Source organism: Prionailurus bengalensis, chromosome E2 (assembly GCF_016509475.1).
Source record: "Prionailurus bengalensis isolate Pbe53 chromosome E2, Fcat_Pben_1.1_paternal_pri, whole genome shotgun sequence".
Lineage (NCBI taxonomy): Eukaryota > Metazoa > Chordata > Mammalia > Carnivora > Felidae > Prionailurus > Prionailurus bengalensis.
Genome location: NC_057352.1, coordinates 57,772,591 through 57,786,945, shown reverse-complemented (window position 1 = coordinate 57,786,945; position 14,355 = coordinate 57,772,591). Strand labels below are relative to the sequence as shown.

The window sequence follows — 14,355 nt, the reverse complement described above, 5'->3', positions numbered from 1 at the left end:
GACTCTTGTAAGCGCCTGATCAGTGAGAACTCACTCGTGCAGGGCTCACAACCAAGCCATAGGGAGGCATTATCATTTTCATTTCACAGGTGAGGGAACCGAAGCGAGCGCAGAGAGGTTAAGAAACTCGCTCAAGGTCACCCAGCAGGGAAGCGTTAAATCCTTGATTTGAACCCAGCACTCCGGACACAAAGGCGGACCAGAGGCGGGTGGAGGAAGCTGGGGGGGCAAGTGGCCGGAGGGTAGGGTGAGATCAATAATAGAGTCAGGGGACGTGGGGAGACAGAGAGAGAAGGGGGGAAAACCAGCACGAGCTGGAAAGATCCGTTTGGGGTCTGGTTTATGAGAGGTGTTGGGGCGGCTCTGGGGTCTGAGAAATGGGGGTCGGGGGAGAGGGGAGAACGTACCCATCCCTAACAGGGGCCCTGGGGTCTCCTCCAGTGGGCTGAGTGTGAAGATGGGCCCCTGGGGCCCTGGCGTGTTGGGAGTCCCACTTACATACTGACAGTGGAGCTGTCACATTGAGGCAGGGAGTCCCATCCCTGCGTCCTACCCTTTGTCACCCTCGTTCCAGGCCCCGTGATCGCGTCTACAGAACGCTTGGGTTTCACACAGTGCGATCTAAAAGCCACGACCCTAGACCACCTCTGTCCCTCGGGCTCCTCTGCTCCTGCCGGGACTTACCCCCATGGCCAAGGCCAGGGAGAGCACGCTGAGGCCGGCGGCTGCTGCCACCCCCCACCGGGCAGCCATGAAAGGCCCGCGCTCAGACCCTCCCCCCTCCAGAACCCTTGATCAGACCTCAAAGTCTCTGCCACGTGCAGATTCCAACCAGCAAGGTGACCTTGAGCAAACCTCTTGCCCGGACCTCCGGGCCTTGTCTGCAAAACAGAACTGAGAATCACTCCCCTTTGGAAGCCAAGAGCCTGGGGCTGAGAACCTCTTAAGAAAATTAAGAAGAGCCAGGGGACACTGAGCACCTACAGGAGAAGACGGCTGGGCAGTCCGAGCCCTCACTGCTTTGACTGCCCTCATCTGACCAGGGAGAACACGGAGGCCCAGAGAGGTGAAGAGACCGACCGAGGACGCACAGCGAGGGAGCGCAGAGCCGAGGCTAGGACGCCTGGCCTGGCCCTTGTTCCACTTCCTCTTTACCCCCCCCCGGGGAGCCAAACCGCACTGGGAGCCTCTGCTGTGGGGTGTGACCTCTCTGAACCCCCACACCCCCATACATCTTACAAACAAGGACCGCGAGGTTCGGAGGGGCTGAGTCCCCTGCCCGAGGCCAGCCAGCCATCCACATGGGAGCTGGGGACCCAGGTGCGTGTGACTCCACATTAGCCCAGCACGCAGCCAGCTTCCACCCGGCGCTCAGACGCTGGGCTTCTCTGCCCCAACCTGTCCCCGGACCCGTGATTTACCAGTAGGTTCCTCCCGCAGCCTTTACCTGCGCGCCACGCCCTCATCGGCGCCCCCACCCCCACCCCCAGGAGCCTCCAGGCTGCGGGGCAGGTAGCTGCAGATGTCCCGGCCCCAAGTTGCCCTCTGCTCCTTTCGGGTTCTGTCCCTCCTGGGAGGGGAGGGCAGGACAGCTCTCCTCGCCTCCCAGGCAGTTGGCAGAGCCGTGGTTGCTGCTGTGTCTTCCGGCAGCCTGGTGATGGAGAGATTATTTCTAAGCCATTCCCGTCCCCCCCCCCCCCGCCCCCGCGTCTCTTGCAGGACCACACTGGCTGTCCCCGTGGGGCTCCGAGTGCAGAGCCCGCCGTTGAAGCAGGACAGCTGGCTGGCTCCCAGCACGAGCCCCTGGGACTCTCACCTCTCACCGGGGAAGGGGCTTCTGGGTCCTTCTAGAAGCCCCAGCCCACTGCCCCAGGGCCGTTCTGCAGCTGCGGGAGAGAGAGGTGCAGAATGAATGTCCCTCCGCTTCCGGGAGGAGGCAAGGGAAGAGAGGTTGGAAACTAACTCTGCCAGAGACTGCTGTGTGTGGGATTTTTCTTTTCTTCTGCTTCATCTCCACCACAAACCTGGCTCTTCCCTGGCCATCGGGACACGGGCTCCCCTTGCCAGGTAGAGAGAGAGCGGGAAAAGGGCTCCCAGAGACAGGAAGGTGAGTTCAACTTCGGGGGAAGAAGTTAGTGTTTGCTGCAGGGGTGGGGGGGGTGGCTTGCAGGACGTGTGACATTCTGGGCCAAAGCGCTGCTGTTTTGAATGAATACCTTTCCCTGCCCTGGACAGAGCTGTGTGTGCCGGCTGGGGCGGCGGGGGGGGGGGGGGGGGGGGGGGAGTGGAATGCAAAGTTGGGTTTGTGCAGTGAATGCAGACAGGGCAGGATTTTTTGGGGGGCGGGGGAGGGGGTTGTCTAGAAAGAGCCCCCCCCCCCCAGGCTGGGAGACAAGAGTCCTGGGTTGGACTTGGATTCGCTCTGTGACCTTGGATGAGTCACTTCGGCTCTCTGGGTCTGGGGTTTTGCACTGGGAAACGGAGAGCACTTGGGAAGGACTCCCCGGATTTCAAAATAGTTCTCTCTGCAGGCTGCTCGCCTTCCTCTGGCCATACGCCGTAAAGGAAGTAATGCATACAGAGTAACAGAACGCTGGGTGGTGAGCAAGTGTGAAACGCACAGGCTGTGATTCAACTCTTCGCTGCCTGCCCGAATCCAGCTGGCGCTGAAATTGAGAGCAACTTTTGTTTCCATTCAGCCACCGAGTTTTTGTCTTGATTGGAGTGCGTTTTGGAATGTAAGGTTGTAGAAGCTCTGGAAACAGCTCTGGCTAGAAGCGGGAGCGTGGGGAACGGTGGCAGGGCGCTGAGGCCGGGAGAGGTGGCAGAGATGGTTTTTTAAATGCACGGGTTACATCTCAAGCCCTCATTCTAAGCCAAGCGCCTCGAATAGGTCTGAGATGGAGCGCGCATTAGACGTCCCTTCGCTTCACAGAGAACAGAGAGGGGGAGTAATGGCTCAAGGTCACACAGCAAGGGTGGCTCAACGTCACACAGCAAGGGTGGGCGAGGCAAGCACCCCGGGGAACATGGAGGGGGGCTGTCGTTGATGGCAAAAGTCCTGCAAAGGAAGAGGCAAACGAGGCCATTGCGGCACGGCTCCTGAGAGTCAGACGCTGGGCTTAAGCACAGTCACATTCTGTGTTACTGAACCTTTCTGGGCCTCCGTTTGCTCATCTGTAAAATGGGGAATTGTTTACCTTGTGGAATTGTTGAGAGGCGTTACTATAGAGGAAGCGTGTCGATTGGTGCCTGGCACCTCAGAAGCGCCTAGAAGCGTTCTGAATAAACACTTCCTGGACATCACTGTACGGAACCCTCCCCATGCCCAGTGAGGTGGGGGTACTCAAACTACCCCAGCTGTCCAGACGAAGCAAAGGGCTCAGAGAGGCTGAGCAGTCCACCTGCTGTGGCAGTCCGTAAGGGACCAGAACCTGGCAGTGAACTTGAGACACCCTTACACTCTTAAGCTCTATTTTACCAGCTGTACCTCCTAAGATTGGTACAAGTCTTGTGCCTGGCATGGGTGGAGTGAGATGGGAGAGGTGAAGCCACGTGCCCAAGACCACAGAGCCTGGAAGGGGCATAGCTCTGACGTGGGAAGGGATGTCATCATCTCCTTGGGTCACTGATGGGTCCCAGGCACAGAGTAGCTGCTCAGTAAGTCTCTGTTGGAGGATTTGAAAAATGAACCATGCAGATGCAGTGGTGAAGCTGCATCCGGGCGGTCGAGGACCCCGCCCTGAGGTTGATTTCTCCCTCTTGTCTTACCTTCCCCCTTCCCCCCCCCCCACCCGGTGCAGGACGTCTCCAGCAATGTCCATGCCCTTCAGGGCCAGGGGCCTGCCTCCTGGACACCGCCACCGGGGCTCCTGCAGCCCCCTGGGCCAGCCGCTGCCCGGCTCCATGCAGCCGCGCTCCCTTAAGGGGCTTTACTACCGCAGGGCCCGCAAGGTGGGCGCGCTGGACGCCTCCCCCGCGGCGGACCTGGAGAAGGAGATCCTGGTCAACGTCGGGGGCCGGCGGTACGTGCTCCCCTGGAGCACCCTGGACGAGTTTCCGCTGAGCCGCCTGAGCAAACTCAAGTTCTGCCGGAGCCACGAGGAGATCGCGCAGCTCTGCGACGACTACGACGAAGCCACCCGGGAGTTCTTCTTCGACCGCAGCCCCAGCGCTTTCGGCATGATCGTGAGCTTCCTGGCGGCCGGCAGGCTGGCCCTGCTCCGGGAGACGTGCGTGCTGTCCTTCCGGGAGGAGCTGGCCTACTGGGGGATCGAGGAGGCCCACCTGCGGCCGTGCTGCCTGCTGGAGCTGCTCCGGAAGCTGGAGCAGCTGCGCGAGCTCCGCCAGCAGGAGGCGCTGCACCTGCGGCGCGAGGCGCGGCGCCCCCCCGGGGACCCGTCGCGCTGGGGGGTCTTCATGAACTGGCTGCGGGAGACGGTGGAAAACCCGCGCTCGGGGCTCCCCGGCAAGGTCTTCGCCTGTCTGTCCATCCTCTTCGTGGCCACCACGGCGGTCAGCCTGTGCGTCAGCACCATGCCCGACGTGAGGGCCGAGGAGGACAAGGTGAGTGCTCCCCGCCCCTGGCCCCCCAGGCTCCAGGCCCAAGAGGCTTAGGGCCCGTGGACCGGGCTCCGTATCTTTTAAAACAGCAGAGAGATTATTGTCCAGCGGCGGGGGGGGGGGGCGGGGGGGGCCGGGGTGGGGGGGGCTGTGTGCCTGGTTAGATCAATGCCGTTGGGAACGTTTGGGGATGTTTTTGGTTTTGCTTTGTTTTGGAGGAAAAGGCGCATGAAGAGCCTAAGGCCGGCAAAAGTCACGAGGTGGCCCTGCCTCTTGGTGGCCTCTGTTGACAAAGCCACCCCTGGGCTTCGTGTGGGCCGGGTGGGCCCAGCTTGCCTCTCCCTGCTCCGTGACCGCGGGCAAATTGGTTCCCCTCTCTGAACCTCAGTTTCCCCCTCCGGAAAGCGAGCCGCGTCGCTGTGAGGGTTCACGCGCTCCGTGCACGTGTCATGTGTTTACTGAGCAGCTACTCTGTGCCACGAGCTGTCCCCAGCCAAAAATCCCTGCCTTCTGGAACCAGTGTCCTTGGGGGCATCCCGGCTCCACATTCAGGTGGCGAAAGTGAGGCACGGGGCGTTTAGCTTTCTTGGAGTTACAGAGCAAAGACCCTTAGTTTTCCTGCTTGTTACTTGGCCCCTGAGCCTCCCACTCAGGCTCACTGGATGGGGAACTCCGAGCTGAGTAAACTTCTAAGTGACTCTGACCCCCTCCTTCCTTGCCAGGGGCCAGGTAGTCTGAGAAATGAGATACGAATTCGATATTTTGTTGGAAAGTTTACTAGAGAGCTTCAAACTGAGAACTGGATTGTTCCTAATTTAAAATGTTGTTCCTGTTCTGCTCTTACATTCCTCCATGGCTCCCCACTACCCTAGTTATGGAACTTGCATTATGGTAGATACAGGCAACTGATAAATAGAACACGCATATAAGATAATGTACCCTGTGTATCCACAACCGTGGTCCGTGTACAAAACTTCTCTTAAAGATATAGCCCAGGGCAATCTGGTAAGATCAGAGAACTTTCCAGAAAGAAAGGACTTAGATGGAGAACCAGCCCCTGCCTCACACAGAGTAGGCTCTCAAATATTTGCTGAATAACATGTATCTTGTGCAACCGATAAATGTTTTGTCCTGAAGCAAACCAACCAAAACGTTTTGACTTTCAAATGGCTTTTTTTCTCCCCCCACCCCCCCCCCGCCCCGGGGGTGGGGTAGGGGTGGGGGGAGGAGGACTATAGCTCCAAATAGAGACATTGTTTTATTTGTTAGCACCAAATGATGTGATTTTAGAGCCTGCTTGTTCACAGAAATATTTACACGTAGACACTGCAGTACAAAATTAGGACAAAAAAAGTGGCCTCTGTCCCCCGTCCTCAGAAGGGTACTCTTGATCCCAGCTGCTGAGAAAGGACCCCTAGATTTCCATAAACTTGTTCCTCAGGGATTTCCCGGAAGCCAGGATTTAGACCCCCCCGCAGAGAGACGAAATCTTTTCAAAGCCTAACGCTTTGAAAATTACCCCGGGTGTGAACCCAGGCTTGGTTGGTTGGGGACTCAGGAGATCAAATCAGAGGTCGCTGGGAGGCCCGCAGGACCAGCAGCCCCCTCCCACCGCCCATCTGGGCTCAGGAGCCAGGCTGCCGGTTCTGCTCTTGGGGCAAGAGGGCTTGCTGCCCTCAAAAAAAGGGTGGTTTTTTGTTTCTTTTATTTTTTTAAATGTTTGTTTATTTTTGAGAGAGAGAGGGAGACAGAATCGGAAGCAGGCTCCAGGTTCTGAGCTGTCAGCACAGAGCCCAACGCGGGGCTCAAACTCGCAAGCCACGATATTGTGACCTGAGCTGAAGTCAGAGGCTTAACTGACTGAGCCACCCAGGCACCCCTGTTTCTCTGTTAAGATAGTAATTTGGAGCTCGGGGAGGCTGGGGAGGCTGTCTTTGTTTTTTTGAGGCCGTGTCCTTATATTTACATAAGGAGATAATGTTCTTTTCACCACTGCCTGGGTATTTTGTATTTACCCTCGGGGATGGTTAGCTGGCCAGCTGCTTCTGGGGGCCATGCTGTCCTGGGGGACAACATCTGCTCAGATGAATTGACACCACATGAGTGGATAGGAGTGCCAGGACTGGGACCCACAGACCTCCTCCATCAGGCTCTGTGCAGTGCTGGGAGGCGGGCGGGGGGGGGGGCAGCTTTCCTTTTGCTTTATCTTCTACCTTCTTCCAGCAAAATCTCTTAGAGTCAACTTGGCAGTTGGGGAGAGGGGTCTGCACTGGAGGTCGCAAATTAAAACGGAAGCGGGGGTGGGAGGTGGGGGGGGAGGCAGGGTAGACAAGAAGGGCTGAGCCGAGTCCCTAAAGCAGGGGGAATGGTGCTGGTGCCTGAGAAGCGCTTAGTGAGTGTTGGTCTGATCAGCCCTCGGTGGCAGACACTTGACAGGAGATCCCAGCATCCGACCTTCCATTCCTTCGACAAGCTACCCAGGGCCCACACGCTGCGTTCTTCTAGGTGCTGGAGGCAGGAACGCAAATTTACCTACTTGGTACGTTTACGGTCTTGTGTGGTCCCCGGGTCTACCAAGTTCCAGCACTTTTCCACTGCTCCCTCCCCAGCCCTCCCCCCCCCCAGACCTCCCCCCCCCCCCAGCCACCACCCCTCCGGCTTTCCGCCTCCACGGACTCCCCCCTCTCCACACATTTCAGTGCACGTGGAGTCACGCACATGTGGCCTTTTGTGACCGGCCCGTCACTCCGCGTGGTGTTCTCAGGGTCCGTCCGCGCAGCAGCTTGTGTCGCTGTCTCATGCTTCTCGTGGCCCAGTAATAGTCCGCGGTCTCCTCCACCATTTGCTGACACACCCCTCCAGCCTCCCCACGGGTCTGTGGAACCCACGCCGCAGCGGCCAGTCGTCCCCTGCCCCTCTCTTGAATCCTGCCTCTGCTCCGTAAACGGCGCCTCGCTCTCAGCAGCTGCTCTGTGTTCGGTGACATTCGGTGGTTGCCCCGGGGAGTTCTTCTTCCCCTAGCTTCTTGGGTTTGGGGTTCATTCCCCTCCCCGCCCAGCCTCCTCTCCCTGTAGCCGGGCCAGCAAGAAGTATTCCCTGTTTCCGGGGCAGGACCCACGTTTCCTGACTCATTGCAGCTGATTCTTCCCGTTTCGTCACCCTCGCCTGTCTCCATGCCCCTGGCCCCCATCTGCCCCCCTGGCCCCCGCTTCCAGAGCCCCTGTGTCCCAGGGCTGGGGAGCAAGGCGGCTGGGATGGGGGAGGAGAGAGAGGGTCAGGAAGGGGCATCAGGGAGGGGAGAGAGGGCAGAGACCGAACTGGCTCCCCGGGAAAGCGCAGAGGCCGGGAAGAAGAATGAGTCAGCAGGGCGAGGAAACAGCCCTGGACCCAAGGCCAAGGCCAGGGCACAAGTGGAGGAATTCACAGGCAGAAGGGAGAAGGCCCGAGCTGCTGTGTGGATACGGGCCAGGACGGAGCTACCAGGAGGCAGGAGGTGGCCAATTCGGGCCATATTTCTGAGGCCCTGGAGTGTGAGGAAAGCTCCAAGGTCAAGCCCGGGGCCCCAGGTCCCTCCCGGATGGAATTTCTGGAACTGGCCGTCCCTGCACCTGCAGCATCTGTGGGGGCAGCCTGTCTTTATGGGCCCCCAGGGGCAGTGGCCTTGCCCTCGGGAGGCCCTGGCCGTCCTCTGACCTCAGAGCCCTTTACAGAAGCCCCGCTCCCAAGCTTGGGGAGAGGGTTTGCGGCAAAGTTGTGGGACCCCTCAGTGGCTCGCCCAGAGGACCCGACCAGCTCGGGCTCGAGCCTGGAGCTGTTCGGGTCCTGCCTTCTTTTTTATGAAGCCATTATAGTCTACATCCCAAGATGCACCCTTTTAAAGTGCACCCATCAGTGGCTGTGTGCAACGGTCACTGTCCCAGAGCATGTGGATCCTCCCGCAAAGAAACCCCGTCCCTGCTTCCGGAGGCTCCCCAAGTCTCCCCCGCCCTCCCAGCCCCTGGCGACCACGAATGTCCTTCTGTCTCCCTGCGTTTGGCTTCTCTGGACGTTTCACAGAAATGGAGCCCTGCGGCGTCTGGCCTTTTGGGTGCGGCCTCTCTCACGGCGCGTGAGGCCGTGAAGGTTCCACCCAGGCTGTCAGCACTTCGTTCCTTTTCGGGGCTGAGTGATAGTCCGTCGTATGGAGAGAGCACGTTTTGTGGATCCGTCCGTCAGCCGACGGGCATTTATGCTGTTTCCACTCTGGGCTACAGAATAACACAGTTATTTTCCGGTGCTTGCCTGCTGGGTATATTCCGGTGCCTTCTGATGTCTGCCCACGAGCAGGATTGCAGCTCGGATAGCAAACGTGTGTTTCATTTTGGAGGGACCACCCCCCCGTTTTCCAGGCAGCTGCGCCAGAACGCTAGAGCCTGTGACATCTTCACAGCCTCAGCAGCCCTTGCTCTGTCCTGTCTTTATAACCCTCGCCTCCCCACGGAGTGTGGACTGCCATCCGACTGTGGTTTTGATGTCTGACCCTGATCTGTTCTTCGCCTTTTCGCGGTGGAAAATGCCAGGCGTTCACAAAGCAAGTGGAGTAAGGCTGAGCCCCCACGGACCCATGACTCCGTTTCCACGGATGAATCAGGCTTCTCTCTCCCCTCCCTGCCCACCCCGATCGCTGATTTTCGCTGGTGTTCGTTTTGGTTTTACTTTGCAGTCTTATAGGCCCAATGGACATACACTGAGACGCACGGGCCTTGGCTGTGCAAGGAACGACTAATGCCTACCCGTGTGACCCACACCCCGCTTCCCCGAGCACAGCGCCCATCTCCCCAGGGAGCTGTCCCGTGTCCCTCCACAGCCGGTCCCCACCCCACCCAGAGGTGGCCGCTCTTTCGGAGATTCTGTCCACCACCTCCAATGTCACATAGACGGAAACGCTGAGGGCGTGTTCTTCTGCGTCAGGCTCTCGTGGCCCCACATCCTGAGCGTGAACGCCCGCGGCGTGGCCTGGCTCACCCTCTGGTCTCCATTAGGCCTGATTCACCCTCTTCACCGCGTGGAGGAACCAAAGCGAGAGACGAGGCCCTCCAGGAGGGTGACCAGCCGTCCTGGTTTGCGCGGGACTCAGCGGGGGGCGGGGGGGGGGGTCCGGTGACCTGGGACTTTCTGTGCTCAAATCCGCAAAGTTCTGGGCAAACCAGGATTCGTTGTTCACCCTACCTGCAAAATACAACCAGAAGCTTCCTCCTAGAGAGAGAAGAGGTAACTTTTTCATTTCCTTCCTATTTTTCTCCGAACGTGGCTGGCCTGGGAATTACTTGCTCAGCTCAGGCCCCATAAATCCCCGCCGCGAGGGGGGCATTTCTTGGAGGCCCAGTGTGGGGAGGGTTTGGGCAGAGCAGCCGTGCAAGGCAGAGTTGAGGACAGCTTGCTGCAGTGCAGGGAGGTGGCCGCAGGGAGGTGGGGGGTGCGTGCCTTGAATAGCCAAACGCCAGCACGGAGGCGGAGGGAGGGCCCACAGAGGCTTCTCCACCTCTCCGGAGTCACTTTCTTGAGCTGTTGGGTCCCCGGTCTGGAAGGGTCATTCCCAGGCTACCAGAAGTCCCTGCGCCAAGGGGAAAACGCCCAAAAGGTCAGCGACAAAAGCAGCCTCGTGGAGACAATCCGGCCCAGAGTCTGAAACACTTCCAGGTGCCCCTGGGTCCCCTGGAGGGCTTGCCAAGGTGCAGATTCCCGGGCCGCACCCCAGGGCTTGATTTTGTGACCAGAGCCCAAGAATCTGCATTTGCGACAAGCCCTCTGGAGGGATTCCCATGCAGGGTGTGCCGAATCGGCTTGGAGAAATACGGCTGCTGTTCCGAGCTCCTTCTTGAAAACTGAAGCACAGAGAGGGGCAGTGACCGCTGCAGGGTCACACAGCGAGTCTGCAGCTCCTGGGGAGTCAGGGTCCAAAACTCCCAGGATTGTGAGGCAAACCCCAGGTGGTGTAGGGGGGACAACGGGTTCGCAGCCGAAGTGGAGCCACAGACGCTCTGGACTCCGTGCCCTCAGCAGCCCCCTCCCCGCCTCCCGCCTCCACCCCTTCGGTAGACCGGACAGAGGTCCAGGGAGAAAGCTGCCCGGGCCCGGACGGGCAAGTTGAGATGGGGCCAGATCACCCGTTTCTCTTCCTCTAGCGGCCAGACATAAAAAGCATTTCATTTCCATTCAGTATTCCTGGGGGCCCAGGCCCTAGAAATAATTTCTTTTTCCACTTGAGAGCTTTTTAATCCAAAGAAAACTACAGTTGTCAACATCATGCTTTTCACTCAGGCAACTGGCTGTGGTCACTCATTCGTTCCTTCATCCATCATCGCGATATATGTGTGTGTGTGTGTGTGTGTGTGTGTGTGTGTGTGTGTGTAATACATGAAGTCGGGTTCTCAACTCTGGCTCTTCATTAGAATCATCCATGGGACTTCTGGAAAGTTCTGCTCAGGCTCAAACCTAGATCAACTAAATTCGAATTTCTAGCGGCGCCTGGGCGGCTCAGTCGGCTGAGTGACTTTGGCTCAGGTCAGGATCTCGCGGTTCGTGGGTTCGAGCCCCGCGTCGGGCTCTGGGCTGACGGCTCGGAGCCTGGAGCCTGCTTCGGATTCTGTGTCTCCCTCTCTCTCTGCCCCTCCCCAGCTTGTGCTCTCTGTCTCTCTCTCTCAAAAATGAAGAAACATTTTTTAAAAATTAGAAAAAAAGAATTTCTGGGGTCCTGGCCCAGACATCAGGATTTTCCAAGCCACCAGGTGAGACTTGCGACTCTTGTTGAGGTGTAAAGTCCGATTCCTTGAGGGATGGGGTGGGGCCAGAGATTCTGGGTTTCTTCCCAGCTCTCCGGGGAGGCTGATGCTTTTGGTTCAAGGACCATACTTTGAGTAGCACAGGGGCTCGTGGAACTTTCTGTCAGGAGCCAGAGGTGGGGAGCACGAACCATGCGACAGCCCCCCCTCCCCCCCACTCAAGCTGGAACCTCCCGAGGGAGACAGACCCTGCGTGAATAGTTGCAGTCACGCATCAGAGGGCTGTACGGGGGACCCGGGAGCCCTCTCTGCCCCGCCAGCCTCTGAGCTCCCAGCAGCGACATCTGCTTCTCGATCACGTCACCCACAGAGCCTAGGAGCCCGGCACAGGGGGGGAGACCTCCATGCATTTTTGTTGGATGAGCGAATGAGGGGTGGCAGGCGGGGCAGTCGCCGAACAGCGTCTACGGCTGGGAGCGCGTCTCCTCTCCGCTTGTGAGCTCGAGCAAGTCATTTCGCTGCTCGGAACCACGTCCCGGGCACAAAATGAGGTCGCGCTGCCCGCTCACGGCATCACCGTGTGGCCCACGTGACAGAGCTAGGGTGGGGCACGGTACCCAACAGGGGCTTCTGTCAGTGAAGGTGAAGGTTGGCCGCTGTCACAAAGAGGCCCCAAGCAAGAACGGCTCTGGGCAAATAGGTGTTGATTCCTCCGGCAAAGAGAGAGAGGGGTGAGAAGACAGCGTTCGTCTAGCGACCCAGGATGGTTTCCACCTCCCCGTTCCCCCCCCCCACCCCCGCCCCAGTGCTGCCACCCACCCCTCATGCAGCGTTCTGTCGCCTCCCCAGGGTGAGTGTTCTCAGAAATGCTACTACATTTTCGTCGTGGAGACCGTGTGCGTGGCCTGGTTTTCCCTGGAGTTCTGCCTGCGGTTCGTCCAGGCCCGGGACAAGTGCCAGTTCTTCCAAGGGCCCCTGAACATCATCGACATCCTGGCCGTCTCCCCGTACTACGTGTCGCTGGCCGTGTCCGGCGAGCCCCAGGAGGACGGCAGCTGGCCCGGCGGGGGCTCGTACCTGGAGAAGGTGGGGTTGGCGCTCCGCGTGCTGCGGGCGCTGCGCATCCTGTACGTGATGCGCCTGGCGCGCCACTCGCTGGGGCTGCAGACGCTGGGCCTCACCGTGCGCCGCTGTACCCGCGAGTTCGGCCTCCTCCTCCTCTTCCTCTGCGTGGCCGTCACGCTCTTCTCCCCCCTGGTCTACGTGGCGGAGAACGAGTCCGGGAGGGTGCTGGAGTTCACCAGCATCCCCGCCTCCTACTGGTGGGCCATCATCTCCATGACGACCGTGGGCTACGGGGACATGGTCCCGCGCAGCGTGCCGGGTCAGATGGTGGCCCTGAGCAGCATCCTGAGCGGGATCCTCATCATGGCCTTCCCCGCCACGTCCATCTTCCACACTTTCTCGCACTCCTACCTGGAGCTCAAGAGGGAGCAGGAGGAGGTCCAGGCGCGCATCCGCCGCCTGCAAAACGCCGCCACGGCCAGCGAGCGCGAACTTCTGAGTGACGTCGACGACCTGGGCCCGGAGGGCCCCGCCTCGCCCGCTAAATACCTGTAACTCCAGGCCCTCCAGGGAAAGGGCGGCCCCGCGACCCATGGCCCTCCGCTGACCGGGCTAGAGATCACCACGGTGGAGACCATCTGGTGGGACGTTTCTAGGGCGCCAGGAGCGCTCCCACAGCTGGGAGGGGCGCAAGGCCACCGGGCTTGGCCTGTCGTGACTCGGGACCCCTCTGGCCACCGCGACTCCAGCCGACCTTATGGACGCTCCTTGCTTTCTCCTCTCTCCCCGCCCCTCGCCGAGCACATCCGCTCTTTGTTAGGTCAGTCAGTCTTCCCCCAGTCTCCTTCCTTCCCTGTAGTGCTCCACGCCCCAGGCTGCGTTCCAGATGCCCACAGAACCGAGCCTGCAGGACTCCGTTCCTCCCCTAAGACCCGCTTTGCGGGGGCCTCCCTACCACCAGGGACCGGAGGGTCCGGTCACTGCGAACCCTTCTGATCAGATCCCCCCACCAGGGCGCATCCTATCGTGGGCTCCCGCAGGGCTCAGTATGTCCCCTTTCGCCCCAGTATGTTCCATTTTCCCAATGCCGCTGCCTCCCCGCCCCCCCCCCCCAACTCTGGAAGCCCTCAGCCAAGAAGGCAGAAGCGGCCTCTGCGTTAACCCCCCTGGGCCAGCTGCGCTCTGGCTGGGACGTTCTCCAGGTGTCCAGTTCTTGGCCTTGACAGAGGCTCACTCTTGCAGGACCTGCATCGCCCCTTGAGAGAACCGTTCCTGCTGCTGGATCCCCCAGCGCGGCAGAAGCCGCCCCTTCCCACCCTCAGCTGGGCCACCACGGGGGGCGGTATAGCTCCGGTGCGGAAGTGAGGGCACCCTTCCGATCTGCCCCTTGCCGCCTCCCCAGACCGGGCCCTAGCTGCCAAAGTGTACGTTCCTCAGCTTATATGTAAATGTGTTTGTCTATTTATCCATTCGTTCATGAACTCACAGGCCCTTTGCGTCCCAGGGAGGAAGCAGATGTAGGACCCAGCGGCTCCAGATACGGGCAGGGCGTGCCGGGGGGGCCAGAGCCATGAATCCCGAGCAGTCGGCCCATGAGGAACGTGCATCTCCAAGTGCACGGCTTTGCAAAAGGGCCCAACAATTCTATCAGCTCTTCAAAGGAATCCATGCCTCCCTGTGAAAGGATATGAAGTCGTTAAGTAAATCAACTCTCGTATTTTAAGATGGAGAGACCAAGGCTCAGAGAGGGAAAGCCACCTGCCCGAGGCCACACAGCCAGTTTACTTCCTTAGATCTGCCCCTCCTGAGTCCCAGCGGGACACTCTCTCTAGTGTATCAAGCTTCAGTTCTTAGGCTTTTCTGAAACAGTGCCCAAGCCCTCCCAGAAAACGTTCAAGGTTAAGCGTGTGGCAAGGATGTATCTTTGCCCCGCTACCCTGAGCAGAGTAAGCAAGGTGGTCTTGGG

General features: G+C 59.4%; 1 protein-coding gene across 2 annotated transcripts; it reads left to right on the top strand.

Moving 5' to 3' along the window:
• The first annotated feature begins 1,776 nt into the window (after nt 1-1,776).
• KCNG4 (potassium voltage-gated channel modifier subfamily G member 4) lies at nt 1,777-13,830 on the top strand. Of its 2 annotated transcripts, XM_043599784.1 has the most exons (4): nt 2,000-2,107; nt 2,532-2,738; nt 3,804-4,566; nt 12,174-13,830. In XM_043599784.1, coding segments are annotated over exons 2-4 (1,536 nt in total). In that variant the 5' UTR covers nt 2,000-2,107; nt 2,532-2,736; the 3' UTR covers nt 12,945-13,830. The 2 variants fall into 2 exon arrangements, with proteins under 2 accessions (XP_043455720.1, XP_043455719.1); XM_043599785.1 differs by lacking the exon at nt 2,532-2,738 and having other exon boundaries at nt 1,777-2,107.
• Nucleotides 13,831-14,355: the final 525 nt, after the last annotated feature.